Below are 21,103 nucleotides of genomic sequence, written 5' to 3' on the forward strand. Positions count from 1 at the left end.
ATCCAATAACCCTGCTACTAAGCAAATTTTCATATCAAGATCCCTCCAGCAGCTGATTTGTTATCAATTCTTTTTTATCCAATTCTTTAAACTTTATTTTATCCAAGCTTCTTTAATCTTAATTTTATCCAACCTTTATTTTCTTTAAGCTTCTTGACACAGTAGAGAAGATTTTTTAAAATATATATTTTAATACGGTATTTATGATTTTATAACAATAAACAATACAAATACGAATGTACACATAGTTCAGTGCGTAAAACATCCCTCCACCTCCCCTTTTTCGCGCCTACTCTAAACACAAAATAGCCTAACTCTCCCCCCCCCCCCCCCCACTCCTAACACCCCTCCCCTCTTATCGAATCTGCTGACAGTTTAGTTTTCTCCGAAGAAGTCGATAAACGGTTGCCACCTCCAGATAAACCCTAACGTTGATTCTCTCAGGGCGAACCTAATTTTCTCAAGTCTGAGAAACCCCGCCATGTCACTAACACAAACCCCTGATTTTTGGGGGCTTCGCGTCCCTCCAGACTAATAAGATCCATCTCTGGGCTACCAATGAGGCAAAGGCCAAAACGTCAGCCTCTCTCGCCCCCTGGACTCCCGGATCTTCCGACACTCCGAACATTGCCACCTCTGGACTTGGCGCCACCCTTGTTTTTAGTACCGCGGACATTGACATCCGCAAATCCCTGCCAGTATCCCCTAAGCTTCGGGCATGCCCAAAACATATGGACATGATTGCTGGCCCTCCTGCACTCCTCACACAATTGTCCTCTATCCCAAAAAACCTGCCCATCCGGGCCACCGTCATGTGTGCCCGGTGAACCACCTTGAACTGTATCAGGCTGAGCCTGGCACATGATGAGGACGTGTTGACTCTGCTCAGAGCATCCTCCCACAGACCCACCTCTACCTCCCCTCCCAGCTAGTAGAGAAGATTTCTAAGTAAATCATTTTGAGGTCCTGTTATGCTGTGCTAGTGTGACATTAATTAACAACGCAATAGTCGTCAGCCCCTATTTAGAAAATTGAAAATGTAACTTAATTCATATTTATCTTACAAATGTTCAAGTGAACATATTACAAATAAATTAGACACAGACTTCATTCAAACTGTTTTCCCATAATACAAATGCAGATTGTGTTTGCCTTGTGTACCCTCACACAAGGCAATGAAGGTAGCAGTGTCCGATCTGACTCTGCAGAGAATTGCAAGGAAATTACAAACTGGCCACTCAGCTTAACCAGCTTAACCATTATTATTAATTCAGAGGGGCAGCAAGTTGGCACAGTGGTTAGCATTGCTGCCTCCGGCACTGAGGACCTGGGTTCGAATCCCGGCCCTGGGTCACTGTCCGTGTGGAGTTTGCACATTCTCCCCGTATCTGCGTGGGTTTCACCCCCACAACCCAAAGATGTGCAGGATAGGTGGATTGGCCACTCTAAATTGCCCCTTAATTGGAAAAAATAATTGGATACTCTAAATTTATTTCTTTTTTAAATTATTAATTCAGATATTTGAAATGCATCTTCCTTGACATTCTTCTTAAATGACAACTCTTTAGTTTCACGTTTATTTCATCATAACTTAAGAAAGTCCTGACATTGTACAGTGCCAGTCACATCCTTTGGATAGTCGAAGTGACTACACGTTTTTTAAAAAGTGTAATAATTTTTGCACTGTAGTCAAATACTGCAACCAATTTCTGCACAGCAAGATTCCACAGACAGTTTAAGATAATTGATAGTATTGGCCAGAGCACTGAGGGAATTTCCCTGCCCTCCAGATAGAGCATGTGACCTTCTTCATTTCTCCACCTATAGACCCAAATTAATGCCTCTGCACAATGCCTGATCCAGAAGGTAGCAGCTCCAACCACGCAACATATCCTAAATGCTGCATTAAAATGAGCTCAGATCCTGGATTAGGGTTTAGACATAGATTTATAAGTCACTGAATCTTAAGCATTGCCGTTATTCTCCAGTTCATCAGTCTCCTTTTTGAGGGTATAATGCCCCATTTTCTCTTGGTTTTGTATCTGTGCTCCTACCAGTGAGTTAATTGGTGTTAAACTAACCTGTTTTAACATATAATGAAAAGGTCTTGGGTTTGAATGGAGTATTTGATTAGCCCTATTTTCTCTGATAGCAACTTTGCATTGGTGGAATGATAATGACTCTGTTCCTTTTACCTTTCTCATCCTTGCTAATGAATACCTATCTCCAGTCCAATTTGTTTCATGTATCAATGTCCATTACCTCACATTTGCCTATAATTAAAATCAACTCTGTACCTTGCTCGGTTACTTCATCCATGTCTTCTTCACGTCGAACAATCTCAGTTACACCAGTCATTTAGTCTCAGTTTGGTGGTTTTAGAATTGTACTGTTTTACAATACCTGAGCCTCCTCATCGATATGTTTAAGCCATGATGTGGAGATGCTGCCGTTGGAGTGGGGTGAGCACAGTAAGAAGTCTTTCAACACCAGGTTAAAGTCCAACAGGGAACAAAACCTGTTGGAGTTTAACCTGGTGTTGTAAGACTTCTCAATGTGTTTAAGAATAGCGGAGACAGCAGTATATTCATTCGTTGTTCTATACGCTCCAAGCCTCCTAAACATGGTGGGTTTTCCTTCTGAAAGCTTTCTGGATTGGATTGGATTTGTTTATTGTCACGTGTACCGAGGTACAGTGAAAAGTATTTTTCTGCAAGCAGCTCAACAGATCATTCAGTACATGGAAGAAAAGGGAATTAAACAAAATTCAAGAAAATACAAGATATACAATGCAACTACATAAGCATTGGCATCGGATGAAGCATACAGGGTGTAGTGTTAATGAGGTCAGTCAATAAGAGGGTCATTTAGGAGTCTGGTGACAGCGGGGAAGAAGCTGTTTTTGAGTCTGTTCGTGCGTGTTCTCAGACTTCTGTATCTCCTGCCCGATGGAAGAAGTTGGAGGGAGAAGTTAATTGTATCCACTGGATGGGCCTCATTTGCTGGTTTACTTGCCTCCAAAGAATTTCAAAAGATTTGGCTTTTACTTTTCTAAAATTATGTTATAGATTACTTCCACCACGTGATATTTATTGATAGCATCCCATATAATGTTCAAATTCTTTGTCATGAGATTGATTAGCTGGTTCATAATTCATACCTTCCTCCTACATTCCTGAAGAATGTGATGAAATTTCCTGTGGACGTTCCTGTGTATGTTTTCTATTCCCATGCGCTAGCAGTGCAGATAATCGGGAGAAACCAAGGTCACAAGAGCAATGGTGGCACATTACTCCCTATTTTCCAACCTACCGGCTCTGAGATATGCGGGATGGGATGTGGAGAGGAGGTGGGGATGGGGAAGGGGGATGGACTGCGGGAATGCCCGGGCATTACACTGTACAGGTACATGAATCTCATTTGGTTAAGTAGGGCAGCAGACTTCCCAACCTCGGAATTCCTGTTTGATTGCACCTAAAGTACAACATCACTGATGTGCTTACTTCAAAACAACTACTCTGAGAGCAAGAAGGCAGAATAAGTTGCTTCCTGGTCAGCCAGTTATATGTCCATTGGCATGGTGCCTTTTTTGTCCTAAACTGCCTCTTAAGTGTACATGTCCCGTAATTTGAATCTGCTGGTCAAAGTTTCTACTTCACCCATTAGGTTCCCTTCTTGCAAAATTCAAAGCTACAATCAAATCTCTGAATAATTATTCACAATGAGCTGGCTGACTTGGATCCAGCATCACAGAAACATGGAAAGTTTATGCCACAAGAGGAACCCATTCGGCCCATCACTACTGTGCCAGCCAATAACGAGCTTTCCAGTATAATCCCCTTTCCAGCTCTCGGTTCGTAGCCCTGTGGGTTATGACATTTCATTGTGGCGTAATGAAGTTCAGTTGTGCCCTTTTATTCTGTGAGCTCCTTTGCAATGCATGCTTTGCTGGCTTTGAAGAAAAACATTTCCAATTACACCTTACTGGCTGTAATTTTCAGCACTTGTTTACAGTTGGTAACTTGCATTGAAATTTCCTGTTACTCTCAGGATAATAGACTGAAACATGAAAATTCTGGCATAAATACAGCAAACTTGCATTCTTTTGCAGGGGGTTGGAGGGGGGGGGGTTGTTGGGAATTGGGATGTAACTACATTAGTGAACAATATAGGATTGCGGCAGCGGTTTTGCTGAGCCTTGGCACAGTGATTAGCACTGCTGCCTCACAGCACAAAGAGCCCAGGTTCAATTCCGGCCTCGGGTCACTGTCTGTGTGGAGTTTGCACTTTCCCCCCTGTCTGCGTGGGTTTCCTCCGGGTGCTCCGGTTTCCCCCCACAGTCCAAAGATGTGCAGGTTAGGTGGGTTGGCTATCCTAAATTACCCCTTAATGTCCAGGGATGTGTAGGTTAGATGGGGATACTGGGAGAAGGGGGGGGGGGGGGTACTCTTTGAAAGGGTCGGTGCAGACCTGATGGGCTGAATGGTCTCCTTCTGCACTGTAGGGATTCCATGGTTAATTCATGCTTCTATTAAGGAAACTTTGGGAACAACGTAAACACCTGCCTTTCCTGAAACGGAGCATTATTCTGTGATAAAAGACCATTGTAACTCAGAAACATATGTGGAAATGTTGTACCCGTGTCTCCGCAGGATGCCACTTCACAAGCAGTGAGTCAATCCATTCATTTCTTCCGTCTTGCCCCAACCATAAAGGAAACGTTAGAGTTTGTTTAATTTGCCACCTGAGAATCCAGTATTTGAACGTACTTTAAAAAATGACCCACTCCACAATTTTTTTAAAAACCATTATGAACTGGTGGGATTTTCCCACACTGAGTTATGTTGAATAGTAAGTAAAGACACCTCATTCATGTTTTGCTTCACTTTCTATTAACTGTTATACTCTTGTTAAAACACACCGTGGATTTAATTGTCAATATCTTTATAATATAATTTGAATGTAATTATTTCCTAATATTATACAGTGATTTAATCAGAAGATTTTTTAATAACATGTATTTTAAAAACTTAAGTAATTTGAAAGATTTTACTTATTTATTGCAGTTTTGGGTGTGGGCTACTTGACTAGGTATTCTCTATAGTTACGACCCGGGAAAAAAATTCCACATTCCAAGTTAATGCCCTTGCCAGCTTTTGATTTGCAGATTAAACGCAATTCCTGCATGCCACCTTTCATATTTGACAGAAATTCTGTTCGCCACACACTTGGTAAAGATGTGCCAGAATAGCCTGACCAGTGACTTTGAAACGGTCTTGTTGTTGCATTAAAGTTATCGAGTCTTGCGTTTTTTTTGTCCTGCAGGTGTGATGTGTGTTGTAAGACCAGAAGGAATCCCTTTACTCTGTAGAACTGATGAAATAGGAGAGCTCTGTGTATGCTCCATTGCTGCAGGTACATCCTACTATGGTCTATCAGGAATGACAAAGAACACTTTTGAGGTACGGAACGGGAAACCACATCCTATTTTGTCAACCAAATGCATATTATAATTTTTTTTTCATAAAGAGTTCAATATTTCTGGAGACGATAATTTGGCAGTTCTGATTTTAAGCAGCCAGAAGAACAATTGGGATATTGAAATGTTAGCCAGATGCAGCAGGACTATTTAAAAAGGGACGAGAGTATAGATCACAGGTCGTAAGGAGCTATTTTCATAGTGAATGTGAGGGTTGGGTTTCTAGCAGGGCGAAACTTTGCCAGTCAAGTTTTGATCATCTGAGTACGTTGGAGAGAAAATTGCGAGGGTGTTATTTCCCCTTTATTGACCCAATTTATTTTCCCTCTTATTTTTACCTCTTCCAGAAAATCGAACAGCTGCTGGAAGGTTGAGGTGTATTTAGTTGTGATGTTTCAGCTATCATGGTTTTGAGTAATCTTGATCGCCCTACTGGTCAGGTTCTTTGGACGCAGCTTGTGAAATCAGGCTAGCAAGTCCAATTCACAGCCGGTCACATTGTGCGGTTAAAACCTTTTTCTTTGGCTGCGCTGCAGGCATCTTATCAATCATTGAAAAAAAAAATCTGCAAGTGTGCTTAGGTTTTACAACTTCCTTCCCATTTTTACGTTATTTATTCTGGAAGAGAATTCACATCCGCACCAAATGTGGTTTGCAACTTAAACCTCTCACCATGTTAGACCAAACCTTTAGCACACTCAATGTCTCCAAGCAGTACTCCAATGAAGAAGTATATGCAATTATCTCACTTTTCCTCTGGATAGCGACGAAACCTGTCCTACTCCTGTCTCTCACTACTGATTGTTTCAGAAGGCTCTATGGACCTCCAGTCAAGCAGTCTGTCGCTGATGATTCATTATGGTCTGATAATTGTTTCTGTGGAAAGACCCCAGCAATGAGGATATTTCCTGTCAAAGCTTCTTACCAGATTCCTTACCAAACTTTCTTACCATTGTGCGTTTAACTTATCATGACAGACCATTGTCGTCTATCTCAGAACGTTTCCCAATATATTGACAAAAATAGGTCAACTAGCATGACTTTCACAACTTGCACCTCAGCAGAAAATAAACAGCAGTCAGCGGAGTAATGTCTTGATTGATTAAACTCTGAAGTGTTCTGGGAGTTGACAGCGCTAACTATTTCGTTATTCTTAGTCACTGTGCATATCTCCAAGCCATTTATAAATCAGAAGGAAACCAAAACCGTAAGCATACAAAATTAAACCAAATCCTGATCTATTTTATATAGAGATGCGCAAATAGTATTTACAATCTTGTTTGAAATGCTGCTGCAGTATGTGGAGAGCCTGGGCTGCAATAGTAGATTCCTTAAAGGCAAGGAAGCAGTGTTTCCTCTTTGGGTGCAATTAACAATCCGGGCATAAATTACATCCAAAATTGTACTGGTTTTGAGATCGATATCTGTTATCAAATTCCTGATCAAACTCAATTACATATCACAGTGTTGTAAAATCTGCCCTGAACCAGGACAATCGGGCAACCTCATAGAATGGTGACGTTTTGAAACAAATTTGCTTTGTTAAGTACATCTTTTAAAAAGGGAACATTTTAGAATTTTATGAGAGGTTGTACAGGTCAGAGCCACCTGGGGTAGACCGGGAGATGCAGGAATTTCTAGATGGGTTGGAGTACCCGAGGTTAGGTGAGGGGGACAGAGCTACATTAGAAAGAGCGATAGTGGAGCAGGAGATAAAAGATGCGATTGGGAGGATGCGGTCGGGGAAGGTGGCAGGGTCGGATTGGTTTCCAGTGGAATATTATAAAAAATTCAAGGATAAGCTGGCACCACTGATAGTGGGGATATTTTAAGAGGTGATAGGGAAGGGGGTGCTGCCGCAAACTTTGGGGCAGGCATTGATTTCCCTGTTGCTAAAAAAAGATAAGAATCCGACGGAGTGTGGGTCGTATAGCCCATATCACTTCTGAATGTGGACGCAAAAGTATTTGCGAAGGTGCTGGAGGAGTGCCTCCCGAAGGTGATAGGTGAAGATCAGACAGGGTTTGTGAGAGGGAGGCAGCTCTTTTCAAACGTTAGAAGGGTATTGAACATTGTTATGGCACCGGCGGAGAGGAAGAAAACATAGGTGGTTGTGGCATTGGACGCTGAGAAGGCGTTTGATCGGGTAGAATGGGGGTACTTGATGGCAGTTCTGGAGCAGTTTGGGATTGGATCAAGATTTGTGAACTGGGTAAAGCTACTATATAAGGAGCCGAGGGCGAGTGTCCGCACAAACAACATCAGCTCAGAATACTTTCCTCTCCACTGTGGGACTAGGCAGGGATGTCCTATGTCCCCCCTGCTATTTGCACTCGCAACTGAGCCGTTGGCCATCACATTAAGAAGTTCGGGGGTATGGAAGGAATAGTGCAGAGGGGGCGGAGAGAGCATAGTGTGTGCTTATATGCTGATGACTTGCTGTTATACGTGTCAGAACCAAGTGTGTCGATAGGGGGAATATTGGAGCTGCTTCAAGTGTTTGGGTCTCTTTCTCGGGGTACCAACAAAATCTAGACAAGAGAGTGAGTATTTTGTGGTGTCTCGGCCGGGGGTGGGGCCAGCAGTGGGGGGGGGGGGGGGGGGGGGGGGGAAGAGGGGGGGGCTGCCATTCCGTAGGGCAGGGACTCACTTCAGTACCTGGGGGTGCAGGTTGCCCGGCAGTGGAGGTGGGGGGGGGGTGCTCTGCAGGTAAAACATTTCTAGTTTGGTGGGGAGAATGAAAGCTGATCTGGCAAGGTGGGATGGTCTCCCTCTGTCACTGGCGGGCCGGGTACAGGCGGTTAAAATGAACGTGTTGCCGCGCTTCTGTTTACTTTTCAATGCCTGCTGATTTTCCTGCCAAAAGCCTTTTTCAGAGAGATTGAGGGAAGGGTTACTTCGTTTATATGGGGAGGGAAGGTGGCCAGAGTGAGAAAGGTGCAGCCTCAGAGGGGAAGGCAGGCAGGGGGTTTGGGTCTTCTGAATCTGATGTATTACTACTCGGCGGAGAAGGTGCGCAGCTGGGTCAGAGGGGTTGATTCCCAGTGGGTCAGAATAGAGGAGAGTTTGTGCAGGGGTTCGGGATTGAAAGCACTAGCAACAGCGCCACTCCCGATCACCCAGGGGAAATACTCAGGGAGTCCGGTAATAATAGCTTCATTGAGAATTTGGAGATAGTTTCGCCAACACTTCGGGTTGGGGGCAGGGTCAAGGGAAATGCCGATTTGGGGAAACCACAGATTTGAGGCAGGGAAGTGGGATGGAAATTGAGGAGAAGGGGATTAAGACACTAAAAGATTTGTTTCTTAGGGGTCGGTTTGCAGGATTGAAGGAGCTGGAAGCAAAGTATGGGCTGGAGCAGGGGGAAATGTTTAGATATATGCAGGTTCAAGATTTTGCTAGGAAGGAGATACAGAGCTTCCCAGGGGAGCCGGCCTCCACATTGCTGGAGGAGGTGCTGACGACAGGGGGACTGGAGAAGGGGGTAGTGTCGGCGGTTTACGGAGCTATTTTGGAAGGGGAGAAGGCACCACTGGAAGGATCAAAGCAAAGTGGGAGGAAGAGTTGGGAGAGGATATGGAGGAGGGGTTCTGGTGTGAGGTGCTCCGGAGAGTAAATGCCTCCACCTTGTGTGTGAGGTTGGGGCTGATGCAGCTGAAGGTGGTATACAGAGCACACCTCACAAGGGCGAGGAGGAGCCGATTCTTTGAAGGAGTAGAAGATGTGTGTGAACGTTGCGGGGGGGACCCTGCTAATCACGTTCACTTTTTGGTCCTGTCCAAAGCTACAGGATTACTGGAAGCAGGTTTCTTTTTTTTAAATTTAGAGTACCCAATAATTTTTTCTAATTAAGGGGCAATTTAGCATGGCCAATCCACCTAACCTGCACATCTTTGGGTTGTGGGGGTGAAATCCACGCAGACACGGGGAGAACGTGCAAACTCCACACAGACAGTGACCCAGGGCCGGGATTCGAACCTGGGTCCTCAGCGCCGTAGGCAGCAATGCTAACCACTGCTCCACCGTGCTGCCCTAGGAAGCAGGTTTTTAGGGTAATTTCTAAAGTGTTGCATGTGAAACTGGACTCGGGGCCCCTGGGAGGCCATATTCGGTGTGTCGGACCAACCGGGGTTGGAAACTGGTGCAGAGGCAGATGTTGTAACCTTTGCCTCCTTGGTCGCACGAAGGCGGATCCTGATAGGTTGGAGAGCAACCTCTCTACCCTGTGCCCTGGCGTGGCGGGGGGGGGGGGGGGGGGGGGGGGGGGGGGGGGGACCTGTTGGAATTCTTGATTCTTGAGAAGGTTGACTCTTGAGTAGGTTAAGTTCGAACTGAGGGGAAGGATGGAGTGGTTCTACAATTCATGGGCATTATTCATTATGCACTTTCAAGAACTGGATAACATTGAACATTATTTGTGGCGTGTGGGCGGGAGGGTTGGGGGGAGGGGGGCTGTGTGTGAGTTAACGGCGACTATGGGTGATCCCTAATTCCTTTTTGTCATTTGTTTGTGTGAACATGCGAGCTAATGTTTGGGGTTTGGTGGGAGGATGGGATCGTTGTTATTGATATGGGGATTGACATATTTGTTACTGATTATTGTTTACTGTTGGTGAGTGTAAATTTGTTAGAAAATGTGAAAAAGGAGGAGAATAAAAAATATTTTTTTAAAAGGGGGAACATTTTAAAACTTGCCTATTAATGTCCACGCGCCCATAATAAAAGCTTAATTTCTAGAGCCTCTTCAAAAGTCAGCAACGGGCGCAGTTGTTGGAAGTGTGCATTGGTCGTTTATTTGATTTAAGTGCCTGGGTGGTTTTGTGGAGGGCCCAGCTTCTGCTAGGGTGTTTTCTAAAATTGTGCCGCAAGTCAAGGAAACATCATCTGTACTGAATGCAAGCTCACATGCCATAAATGAAAGAAAGACATTTGGTGTGGTTATTTTCTGTTTCTGCCACTTTTCTTCCAGTTGCAACACTTTGCAAATTATTTTCTTCCAAATGTCTCGCTTTCAGCTGCCATCTCATTTGCAGCAATCAAAATGATTGCAATTGGAATCTCTTTGGGGATTCCAATGGTGTTTCTAGACATGCATGAGAAAAAAAGAGTTCTTACGGACATAGAGAGGCATGTAATGGAGGCACCTGTCTATATCTCGGGAAACACATTTACTGAGCCACCTGTTCCTGCTGGACATGCATTCAGTACCTGTGCTTCAGAAGGAAGTTGCCACACAGCTATGTCATCTCTGGGAGACTGCAGACAATTTGCAGCATCTCTTCCTGTGGGGATGGATTAAATTTCATAAGTCATAGATGTATCAAGTGAGCGATTGATGCCTTCTTCTCGAGGAGCAGATTGTTTATTGCTTTCACTGTGGAAAAAGATTCACTTCAGCAGAGCACAAGAACGCATTTCTCAAGTGCCAGGTTTCCCTTGAATACAAGATACAGAAAATGGCAAACGTTCCCGACCAGCAATATGTACTGACATCAAAGAACAATACGGCACAGGAACAGGCCCTTCAGCACTCCAAGCCTGTATCGGTCATGTTACCATGCTTGGCCAAAACCCTCAGCACGTCCGAGTGCCATATGCCTCTTTATCCATCCTATCCATGTATTTGTTGAGATGCCTTTTGAACGCCGTTAATGTATCTGCTCCCCCGGCAAAGCGTTCCAGGCACTCACCACCCTCTGTGTGAAACAAACTTGCCTCGCACATCTCCTCTAAACTTTGCCCCACGGAACTTAAACCTATGCCCCCTGGTGGCTTACCCCTCCACCCTGGAAAAGAGTGCCTGTCCATCCACTCTATCCATGCCCCTCATAATCTTGTAGACCTCTATAGGGTCTCAACCTCTATTTTAATGAAAACAGCTTGAGTCTATTCAGCCTCTCCACATAGCTAACACCCTCCAGCCGAGGCAACATTCTGGTAAACCTCCTCCGCACCCTCTCCAAACCTCTGGAGAGTGTACGCTCTAATGTCAAACAAAATCACAGGCCTTGAGTTTGATCAATAAAATGGACCTGTTTCAACTGTTAGCAACATTTCTTCTTTGTATCTCATGATAAATGCTTATTATTAAAACAGATTTTTCATTGTGTAATGTTCTTTCTTGTTTCAGAAGTAAATATTTCTGTGTTATTGATTTTATTTTTCCCCATTTATCTCTTTAAGATGTTCCCGATGATGAGCTCAGGAGCTCCTATCAGTGAATATCCGTTTGTCAGGACTGGACTCTTGGGCTTTGTTGGTCCTGGTGGAATGGTCTTTGTTGTGGGGAAAATGGATGGCCTGATGGTTGTCAGTGGGCGGCGGCACAATGCAGATGACATTGTGGCAACAGCACTTGCAGTGGAACCAATGAAATTTGTCTACAGAGGAAGGTCTGTGTCTGCACTTGGCTTAAAAACACCAGAGTTGGTCATGCATGGAATTTTCAGTAGTTGGCTGCCACAATTTAGATTATACACAATCAACCTTGTTTTTTAAAAAAATATGTAAATGACATGCATCCATTATATTCCCTGCACCCTATTTCAAAGCAGATGCTTTATTGCAGGTACAACATGTCTTTAATAGATAGAAAGCTAATCATTGGCCGGTAGCTTGAATTTAGTGACCTCAAATGTACCTCTGCCACATATACCAGGAGATACCGTTACTTATATTTTCATGGGGAGAATGGGAAGGATGGCCATAAAAGTTTGGAGATAAGTATTGCATGATCCAGAGTACTTATCAATAATGGATGGGAGATTTGCTAATTTATAACAATTACACTCCTTTGAAATGGGCACTGATATGGTATTGTTTACTTTGGCCAACTTTAATTGGAAAAATATATCGATAGCGTATTCTTTTGATTGCTAAGTGTTTCTAACCATTGTTAACCTCTTAGTGTGGTAGTCATCACATGACAATTTTATGTTTCACTCTCATGGTTCAATTCAACCCCTTTGATCAGACTAATTGTTCTTGTCATTCACTCCTGGGCATTCATTGTTCTCTATATGTCTACTGCACACATCTGATCAAAATATTGCTTTCACGTCACTGTGAAAGAAGAAAATCTGAAATGATAAAATAAACAAATGAAATTCTAATTGAATTGTAATTTGAGCTCTAATGCATTACAGATGTGTCATTCAGAAAATGGCCATATCCTGTACATATGGAATATTTTGGCATTAAACAAAGTTGTATTATCAACTGTAAATGTTCAAGCCATAATATATTAAAAAGGGAGGAAAAACAGTAGCAGTGAGCTGAGGTAAAGAGGCAATGATTATTCTAAATAACTATGAAGTGTTGATTTAATTGTCAGTACATAAGGGATTATAATGAGACAATTCATGCTCAGGCCAAGTTTGAAGAACTTACAGTCCAGATATTAATTTATATAAATTTAAGTTAACTTTGGCCGACCAAGGTACGTTAGTCTTGAAACATTAGGGCGTTATTACAATAAAAGAAAGGACTGATAGCTATAATGAATAGGGACTTGTTTTGAAGTTCAGTAATTTTGTTGTTGGATTACAGAATGTAAAGCTATAGAACTGTGTGACCTTTCCAAGCTTATAGTTTAATTTGATTCTGATCTCTGTCTGTTAACAGAATAGCTGTGTTTTCTATAAATGTTTTGCATGATGAGAGGATCGTAATCATTGCTGAACAGAGACCAGATTCTACTGAGGAAGATAGCTTTCAGTGGATGAGTAGAGTCCTTCAGGTAAAGATGAATAATTAGCAGAAGTGCATTTGATTTAAATATGGCAAAAAGGTTGCTGAGGTTTTGACATTCAATTGAGAGCCCTGTTATTGGCTGGAGATTGTCTATATGGTATAAAGATAAGCCCCGATTATCAAGTCCAACGATCTTTGCTGGAAGTGTGATGGTAGGACATTGGCTGAGGACAGAGTTGGGCTTGACTCTGATGACCCCCATCCATGAATTGCCCACTGACGCTCATGAACACATGATTCAAGATTGGCAATTTAGGCGAAGTATTTCAGCCCTGTTGGTGCCCATAGAATTATACTTCAATCTGAATTGTTGCCTTCAGATAAGTAGAGGTAAGAGGAGAAAATTTAACGGTAAAGCGTTGTGCTTTCACATAAACTTGTATCCTTCTTCCGCAGTCATATTTTTGCCAGTGTTGCTTATCTACGGGATCATGTGCTGAGTGGAATCCTTTGAAAATAAGCTGGTGAAACCTTCCCATAATTAACCGTTAGGAATTTTTAAAAAAATTAACCTTGGATATTTGCTCCTTGGATTTTTATTGATAAAAGCTTCATCAACACTTTAATAATATCTTTGTTTTCCTAAGTATCACATCTGCTTGGCAGAAAAAGAATAATTTAGAATGCCAAAGAATTATTAGAAATTGTTGCCTAAAATCAGCCACTGTTTATCGAAGTCACCACGCCAATCATCAAATATACAGAATCATAGTTTTGATATGGCAGCACGGTAGCACAGTGGTCAGCACTATTGCTTCACAGCTCCAGTGTCCCAGTTTCGGTTCCCAGCTTGGATCACTGTCTGTGCGGAGTCTACATGTTCTCCCCGTGTCTGCGTGGGTTTCCTCTGGGTGCTCCGGCTTCCTCCCACAGTCCAAAGATGTGCAGGCTAGGTGGATTGGCCATGCTAAATTGCCCTTGGTGTCCAAAAAAATAAAGGTTAGATGGGGTTACGGGGATAGGGTTGAGGTGTGGTCTTAAGTAGGGTGCTCTTTCTAAGGGCCGGTGCAGACTCGATGGTCCGAATGGCCTCCTTCTGCACTGTGAATTCTATGATTCTAATACACTTCACTACTATGTTCGACATGTCCAAAATTTGTTATGTGCTTTAACTCTACAACTTATTGAAGTTGTATTTGGAGTTTCTAGAAACCTTGTATGCTATGCACTTTCAGTCCAATGGAGTTTCTTGAGCATTATTGAATAGTGCTAGTCTCGGATAAATGAAATGCTTGTGTACAAGTAAACCAAGATAGAAACAATTTTAATAATGTTGTATGGAAGTGCAATCATATGCCAGATGCATTCTCTTCTCCCTTTTTATGTGACAAATTCATTCAATTTATGTTAATAAAGGACATTTTTATTTATATATTATATATTGATAAACACTCCTCTCTTTGAAAGCACTTAGTGTGAGATTAGGAGGTGTGATTATGTACCTGATAGTTGTGTGAATAAATGTATATATGACCTTTTTTAACAATCTGTTTTTCTAAAGGCAATCGATGGTATTCATCAAGTAGGGGTTTACTGTTTGGCTCTAGTACCAGCTAATACTCTTCCAAAAACTCCTCTTGGTGGCATACACCTCTCAGAAACCAAACAGTGCTTCTTAGAAGGTTCCCTCCACCCATGCAATGTGTTAATGTGTCCGCACACTTGCGTAATAAACCTGCCCAAGCCAAGACAGAAACAGCCAGGTAAGGTTTTAATTTCCTGACAGAAGATCAATGTTAACTTATGTGCTATATAAATATTTGAAGGATTAAATTAAAGGAATATCCAGCATCATAATACACACCATGTGACTATGGGTAGATTATCTCTTACCTTTCAATTAATTTCTGTTTTTCCAGTTTGAAAACTGTACTGAGTTGAAAATGATATTGTAACTTTGAAACAGCAAGTTAAAATAGGTGATAAATTTTGAAGACTTGTCTTTTTAATGCTGTGTGCATCAAACATATCAATAAAAAAAGCATGCTACTTTGGTAGCTTGATTTCAGAGTTAAAGAAATGTGGAGTGCAATTGATAAACTGATTGTCTTTTGATGATTCCAATTTACTGAAATGCATTTGGTGGAATTTCGTGCTCTCGACAGAGATTGGTCCAGCTTCTGTTATGGTTGGAAATCTGGTATCCGGAAAGAGGATTGCCCAGGCTAGTGGAAGAGATTTAGGACAGATTGAAGACAATGACCAAGGTAGAAAGGTGAGTATTATTGCATATCAGCATACTCTGAATGGGCCATTCTATGGCAAGCCATGACTTGAATTTCTGTGGGCTGTATTTTACCAGCTACCTGGATGCTGGTTGCAGAACGGCTTTGCTTAAAAAAAAGTCTTCATAGTCTTCTGTATTTTAACAGCAAGCAACTATATACACCTATAGGCTAACGGGTACAGACATGGAGCTATCTCCATCTTGGTCTCTGGCCAACACCACATTGACCCTATGTCTAGGTCATGTGCTATCTCTCCTGTGTGGGTAGTACTGTTCTCAGTCTTACATTAACTTTGTATATACCAGACCCTGGTATACTACACTGGGGATGGGAGATGGGAGGACCTCTCAAAAAGGCATGGTAAAGTGGTTGCCCATCATCTTCCCCTTACTACAATAATAATAATTGCTTAGTGTCACACGTAGGCTTCAATGAAGTTACTGTGAAATGCCCCTAGTTGCCACATTCCGGCGCCTGTTTGGGGAGGCTGATATGGGAAAAGAACCCGCGCTGCTTGCCTTGTTGCATAGAACATAGAACATTACAGCGCAGTACGGGCCCTTCGGCCCTCGATGTTGCGCCGACCTGTGAAACCATCTGAAGCCTATCTGACCTACACTATTCCATTTTCATCCATATGTCTATCCAGTGACCACTTAAATGCCCTTAAATTTGGTGAGTCTACTACTGTTGCAGGCAGGGCGTTCCACACCCCTACTACTCTTCGAGTAAAGAAACTGCCTCTGATATGTGTCCTATATCTACCACCCCTCAATTTAAAGCTATGTCCCCTCGTGTTGGTCATCACCATCCGAGGAAAAAGACTCTCACTGTCCACTCTATCTAACCCTCTGACTATCTTATATGTCTCTATTAAGTCACCTCTCAGCCTTCTCCTCTCTAACGAAAACAACCTCAAGTCCCTGAGCCTTTCCTCGTAAGACCTTCCCTCCATACCAGGCAACATCCTAGTAAATCTCCTCTGAACCCTTTCCAAAGCTTCCACATCCTTCCTATAATGTGGTGACCAGAACTGCACGCAGTACTCCAGGTGCGGCCGCACCAGAGTTTTGTACAGCTGCAGCATGACCTCGTGGCTCCGAAACTCAATCCCCCTACTGATAAAGGCTAGCACACCATATGCCTTCTTAACAGCCCTATTAACCTGGGTGGCAACTTTCAGGGATTTATGTACCTGGATGCCGAGATCTCTCTCTTCATCTACACTACCAAGAATCTTGCCATTAGCCCAGTACTCTGCATTCCTGTTACTCCTTTCAAAGTGAGCCAGCTCACACTTTTCCACATTAAACTCCATCTGCCACCTCTCAGCCCAGCTCTGCAGCTTATCTATGTCCCTCTGTAACCTATAACATCCTTCAGCACTATCCACAACTCCACCGACCTTTGTGTCATCTGCAAATTTACTAACCCATCCTTCTACACCCTCTTCCAGGTCATTTATAAAAATGACAAACAGCAGTGGCCCCAAAACAGATCCTTGCGGTACACCACTAGTAACTGAACTCCAGGATGAACATTTGCCATCAACCACCACCCTCTGTCTTCTTTCAGCTAGCCAATTACTGATCCAAACCGCTAAATCACCTTCAATCCCATACTTCCGTATTTTCTGTAATAGCCTACCGTGAGGAACCTTATCAAACGCCTTACTAAAATCCATATACACCACATCAACCGCTTTACCCTCATCCACTTGTTTGGTCACCTTCTCAAAAAACTCAATAAGGTTTGTGAGGCATGACCTACCCTTCACAAAACCGTGTTGAGTATCGCTAATCAACTTGTTCTTTTCAAGATGATTATAAACCCTATCTCTTATAACCTTTTCCAACTTTACCCACAACCGAAGTAAGGCTCACAGGTCTATAATTATCAGGGTTGTCTCTACTCCCCTTCTTGAACAAGGGGACAACATTTGCTATCCTCCAGTCTTCCGGCACTATTCCTGTCGACAAAGGCGACATAAAGATCAAGGACAAAGGCTCTGCAATCTCCTCCCTAGCTTCCCAGAGAACCCTTGGATAAATCCCACCTGGCCCAGGGGACTTATCTATTTTTACACGTTCCAAAATTGCTAACCTCCTCCTTGTGAACCTCAATCCCATCTAGCCTGGTCGACTGTACCTGAGTATTCTCCTCGACAACACTGTCTTTCTCCAGTGTAAACACTGACGAAAAATATCCATTTAACGCTTCCCCTATCTCCTCTGATTCCACTCACAACTTTCCACTACTATCTTTGATTGGCCCTAATGTTACTCTAGTCATTCTTTTGTTCCTGATATAACTATAGAAAGCCTTAGGGTTTTCCTTGATCCTATCCGCCAACGACTTTTCGTGTCCTCTCCTCGCTCTTCTTAACTCTCCCTTTAGGTCCTTCCTGGCTAACTTGTAACTCTCAAGTGCCCTAACTGAGCCTTCATGTCTCATCCTAACATAAGCCTTCTTCTTCCTCTTGACAAGTGCTTCAACTTCCTTAGTAAACCACGGTTCCCTTGCTCGACAACTTCCTCCCTGCCTGACAGGTACATACTTATCAAGGACACGCAGTAACTGTTCCTTGAAAAAGCTCCACATTTCGATTGTACCCATCCCCTGCAGTTTCCTTCCCCATCCTATACATCCTAAATCTTGCCGAATAGCATCATAATTGCCTTTCCCCCAGCTATAATTCTTGCCTTGCGGTATATACCTATCCCTGCCCATCGCTAAAGTAAACATAACCGAATTGTGATCACTATCACCAAAGTGCTCACCTACCTCTAAATCTAACACCTGGCCGGGTTCATTACCCAGTACCAAATCCAATGTGGCATCGCCCCTTGTTGGCCTGTATACATACTGTGTCAGAAAACCCTCCTGCACACACTGCACAAAAACTGACCCATCTATAGTACTCGAACTATAGTATTTCCAGTCCCCCATAACAACTACTCGGTTACTCACGCTCCTGTCGAGAATCATCTTTGCAATCCTTTCCTCTACATCTCTGGAACTATTCGGAGGTCTATAGACAACTCCCAACAGGGTGACCTCTCCTCTCCTGTTCCTAACCTCGGCCCATACTACCTCAGTAGACGAGTCCTCAAACGTCCTTTCTGCCGCCGTAATACTTTCCTTGATTAACAATGCCACCCCCCTCCCTCTTTTACCATCTTCTCTGTTCTTACAGAAACATCTAAATCCTGGAACCTGCAACAACTATTCCTGTCCCTGCTCTACCCATGTCTCCGAGATCGCCACAACATCGAGATCCCAGGTACCAACCCATGCTGCAAGCTCACCCACCTTATTCCGGATGCTCCTGGCGTTGAAGTAGACACACTTCAAACCAGCATCTTGCTTGCCGGTGCCCTCTTTCGAACTTTTAACCCTATCCCTGACCTCACTACTCTCTACACCCTGTACACTGGGACTACTATTTAGGTTCCCACCCCCCTGCTGAATTAGTTTAAACCCCCCTGAAGGGGGGCTGTGCTAAACCAGCCCCTGTAATGCATGAAGGTGCTCTCCTGCTCAATGACCAAGTACGGGTCTCTTCCTGCCTCCAGTGACATTTAAGTAGCAGAACAGGGGCCCTCCACTACATGAGGAGATCACCAAGGGAACCCTGACGGCCTCCAAGTGGGTTCTGGGTTGGGTGGGATGGGGGGCTCCTATTCAGACCACCAAGGGGCTCATGGTGGCAAAGGCCACCTCAGTAGCAAAGTTACCTGCCCTCATCACCCCACCCGTTTACAGCCTTGCTGGACCCTGCCTGACTGTCCTGGTGCTTCCAGACCACGTGTCCATGGTTGAGAGGATGCACATCTATCAACATCACCTTATCCTCCAGGTATAGTCCATATAATAGCCACCACTCCTAGAGTACCGTTGAGCTATCAGCCTTCTGATTGTCCAGCAGTTATTGCAGGTGGACAGCTGTCCTTAGCGGAGAAAATGCAACCCTGGGTCTAGTTCACATGGTGTCAGCCTCGTAGGCTGTAACCCCACTACCATCTCTAAATTCCAACATATAAAACTGAATTTGACAGATTTATGGATTTTTAGCTGGACTCCTTTTATTCAATATAGAGCTAAAATTTTGTAGCTCTTCTGGTAGGTTCCTCCTTTGGGAATGGTGGGAGCAAAAAAAATTGGGAATTAAGCTAGATGGAAGTGACATCTTTTGACTTGAAGATTGTTGAACATTTTCCTCAAATTTCAGTTCCCTTGTTGAGGGGCTGGAAGGATGTTTGGGGTATGTTTCATAGATTTCATAGAATTTACAGTACAGAAGGAGGCCATTCGGCCCATCGAGTCTGCACCGGCTCTTGGAAAGAGCACCCTACCCAAGCCCATACTTCCACCCTATCCCCATAACCCTATGGGGCAATTTAGCATGGCCAATCCAACCTGCACATCTTTGGACTGTGGGAGGAAACCGGAGCACCCGGAGGAAACCCATGCACACACGGGGAGAATGTGCACACTCCACACAGACAGTGACCCAAGCCGGGAATCGAACCTGGGACCTTGGAACTGTGAAGCATTTGTGCTAACCACTATGCTACCGTGCTGCCCAAAGTTTCTCTGGTTAGGCAGTTGGACGGGGGACTTGAGGCATGTTCCGTCAAGAGTTTGTGTCCACCCTGATTGGCAGGTGTTGAGTCATAACTCTACTAACCCCTTTACACATCACTGGGTATTGATAATGAAATGACCATCCCATGACCCCCCATATGTAAGGCCAGCATTGGATGCCACCAGTACTGCATCTTGATGTTTGACTCTTGTATGATTGTGTCTTGTATGCAGGGGGTGCTTCAACATTATTGCAACAAAAATCTAGCTGATATTGAGAATTGTTAGTTTCAAATTAAAATGGACTCATTCTCAAAATTAATATGCCAAGCAGGATAGTTTGACCATTTTTGCTTTTAAAATAACAATCAAACTTTTGTTTCTACCTTTTTTGCACTCGGAGAACATCTGAACATTTATGAATAGCAACTTTATGAACACATACACAGAGGGAACAAATATCCGGGTTTATCATGAGCATCCAGTCCACAGACAGTGTAGTAACTGTGGTGAGGTTTGGGAGATGGATAACAGTATGGGATTTAAAGGAAGGGATGATGGCGTGAGAAGTCATTGTCTTGGGTTACACAATGAAGAAGTGGTTCTTTCTTGCCTTTTGTTTCATTTACTTACGTCTCCCTTACTCTGTTTTATCCCTTTATTTGGGGAATGCTACTTCATTGCTGCAGCAATACCTCCGGTAGGTTCAAACTCGGGACTGTAGGACGGTGGAGGGGGGATGGGTGGGGTGGAGATTGCTATTAGTACCTACTCTGAGCCTATGCTCTGTTTCTTTACTGCAACCATTGCCACTGCTTTGCCTTTTATTCCATTACATATTTGGCATTTAATCTCCCCCACACTTGACCTTCCCCTTTTAGCAGCAGTCCATCTAATTTCTTCCTCTCTGCAGTTGTGAAGAACAATCACCTTTGACTTGAAACATTAACTCTGTTTCTTTCTCCGAAGATGTTGCCAGACCTGAGTTTTTGCAGCGTCCTCTGCTTTGCTTCCTAAATGTTTCCTTTACTTCACTCGTGACAGCACTGAGGGACAG

At 43.4% G+C, this 21,103-nt stretch overlaps 1 protein-coding gene across 9 annotated transcripts in view; it reads left to right on the top strand.

Moving 5' to 3' along the window:
- The window catches only part of LOC119966517 (disco-interacting protein 2 homolog C), a 687,551-nt gene that overhangs the window by 530,882 nt on the left and 135,566 nt on the right, over positions 1-21,103 (top strand). For all 9 annotated transcript variants that reach the window (XM_038798337.1, XM_038798340.1, XM_038798339.1 and 6 more), the window contains 5 exons: positions 5,326-5,462; positions 11,663-11,871; positions 13,103-13,217; positions 14,733-14,934; positions 15,337-15,446. In XM_038798337.1, the coding sequence (XP_038654265.1) occupies positions 5,326-5,462; positions 11,663-11,871; positions 13,103-13,217; positions 14,733-14,934; positions 15,337-15,446 (773 nt within the window). The remainder of the gene's footprint in view (positions 1-5,325; positions 5,463-11,662; positions 11,872-13,102; positions 13,218-14,732; positions 14,935-15,336; positions 15,447-21,103) is intronic.

The sequence above is a fragment of the Scyliorhinus canicula genome, chromosome 5, assembly GCF_902713615.1.
Source record: "Scyliorhinus canicula chromosome 5, sScyCan1.1, whole genome shotgun sequence".
Taxonomy (NCBI): Eukaryota; Metazoa; Chordata; class Chondrichthyes; order Carcharhiniformes; family Scyliorhinidae; genus Scyliorhinus; species Scyliorhinus canicula.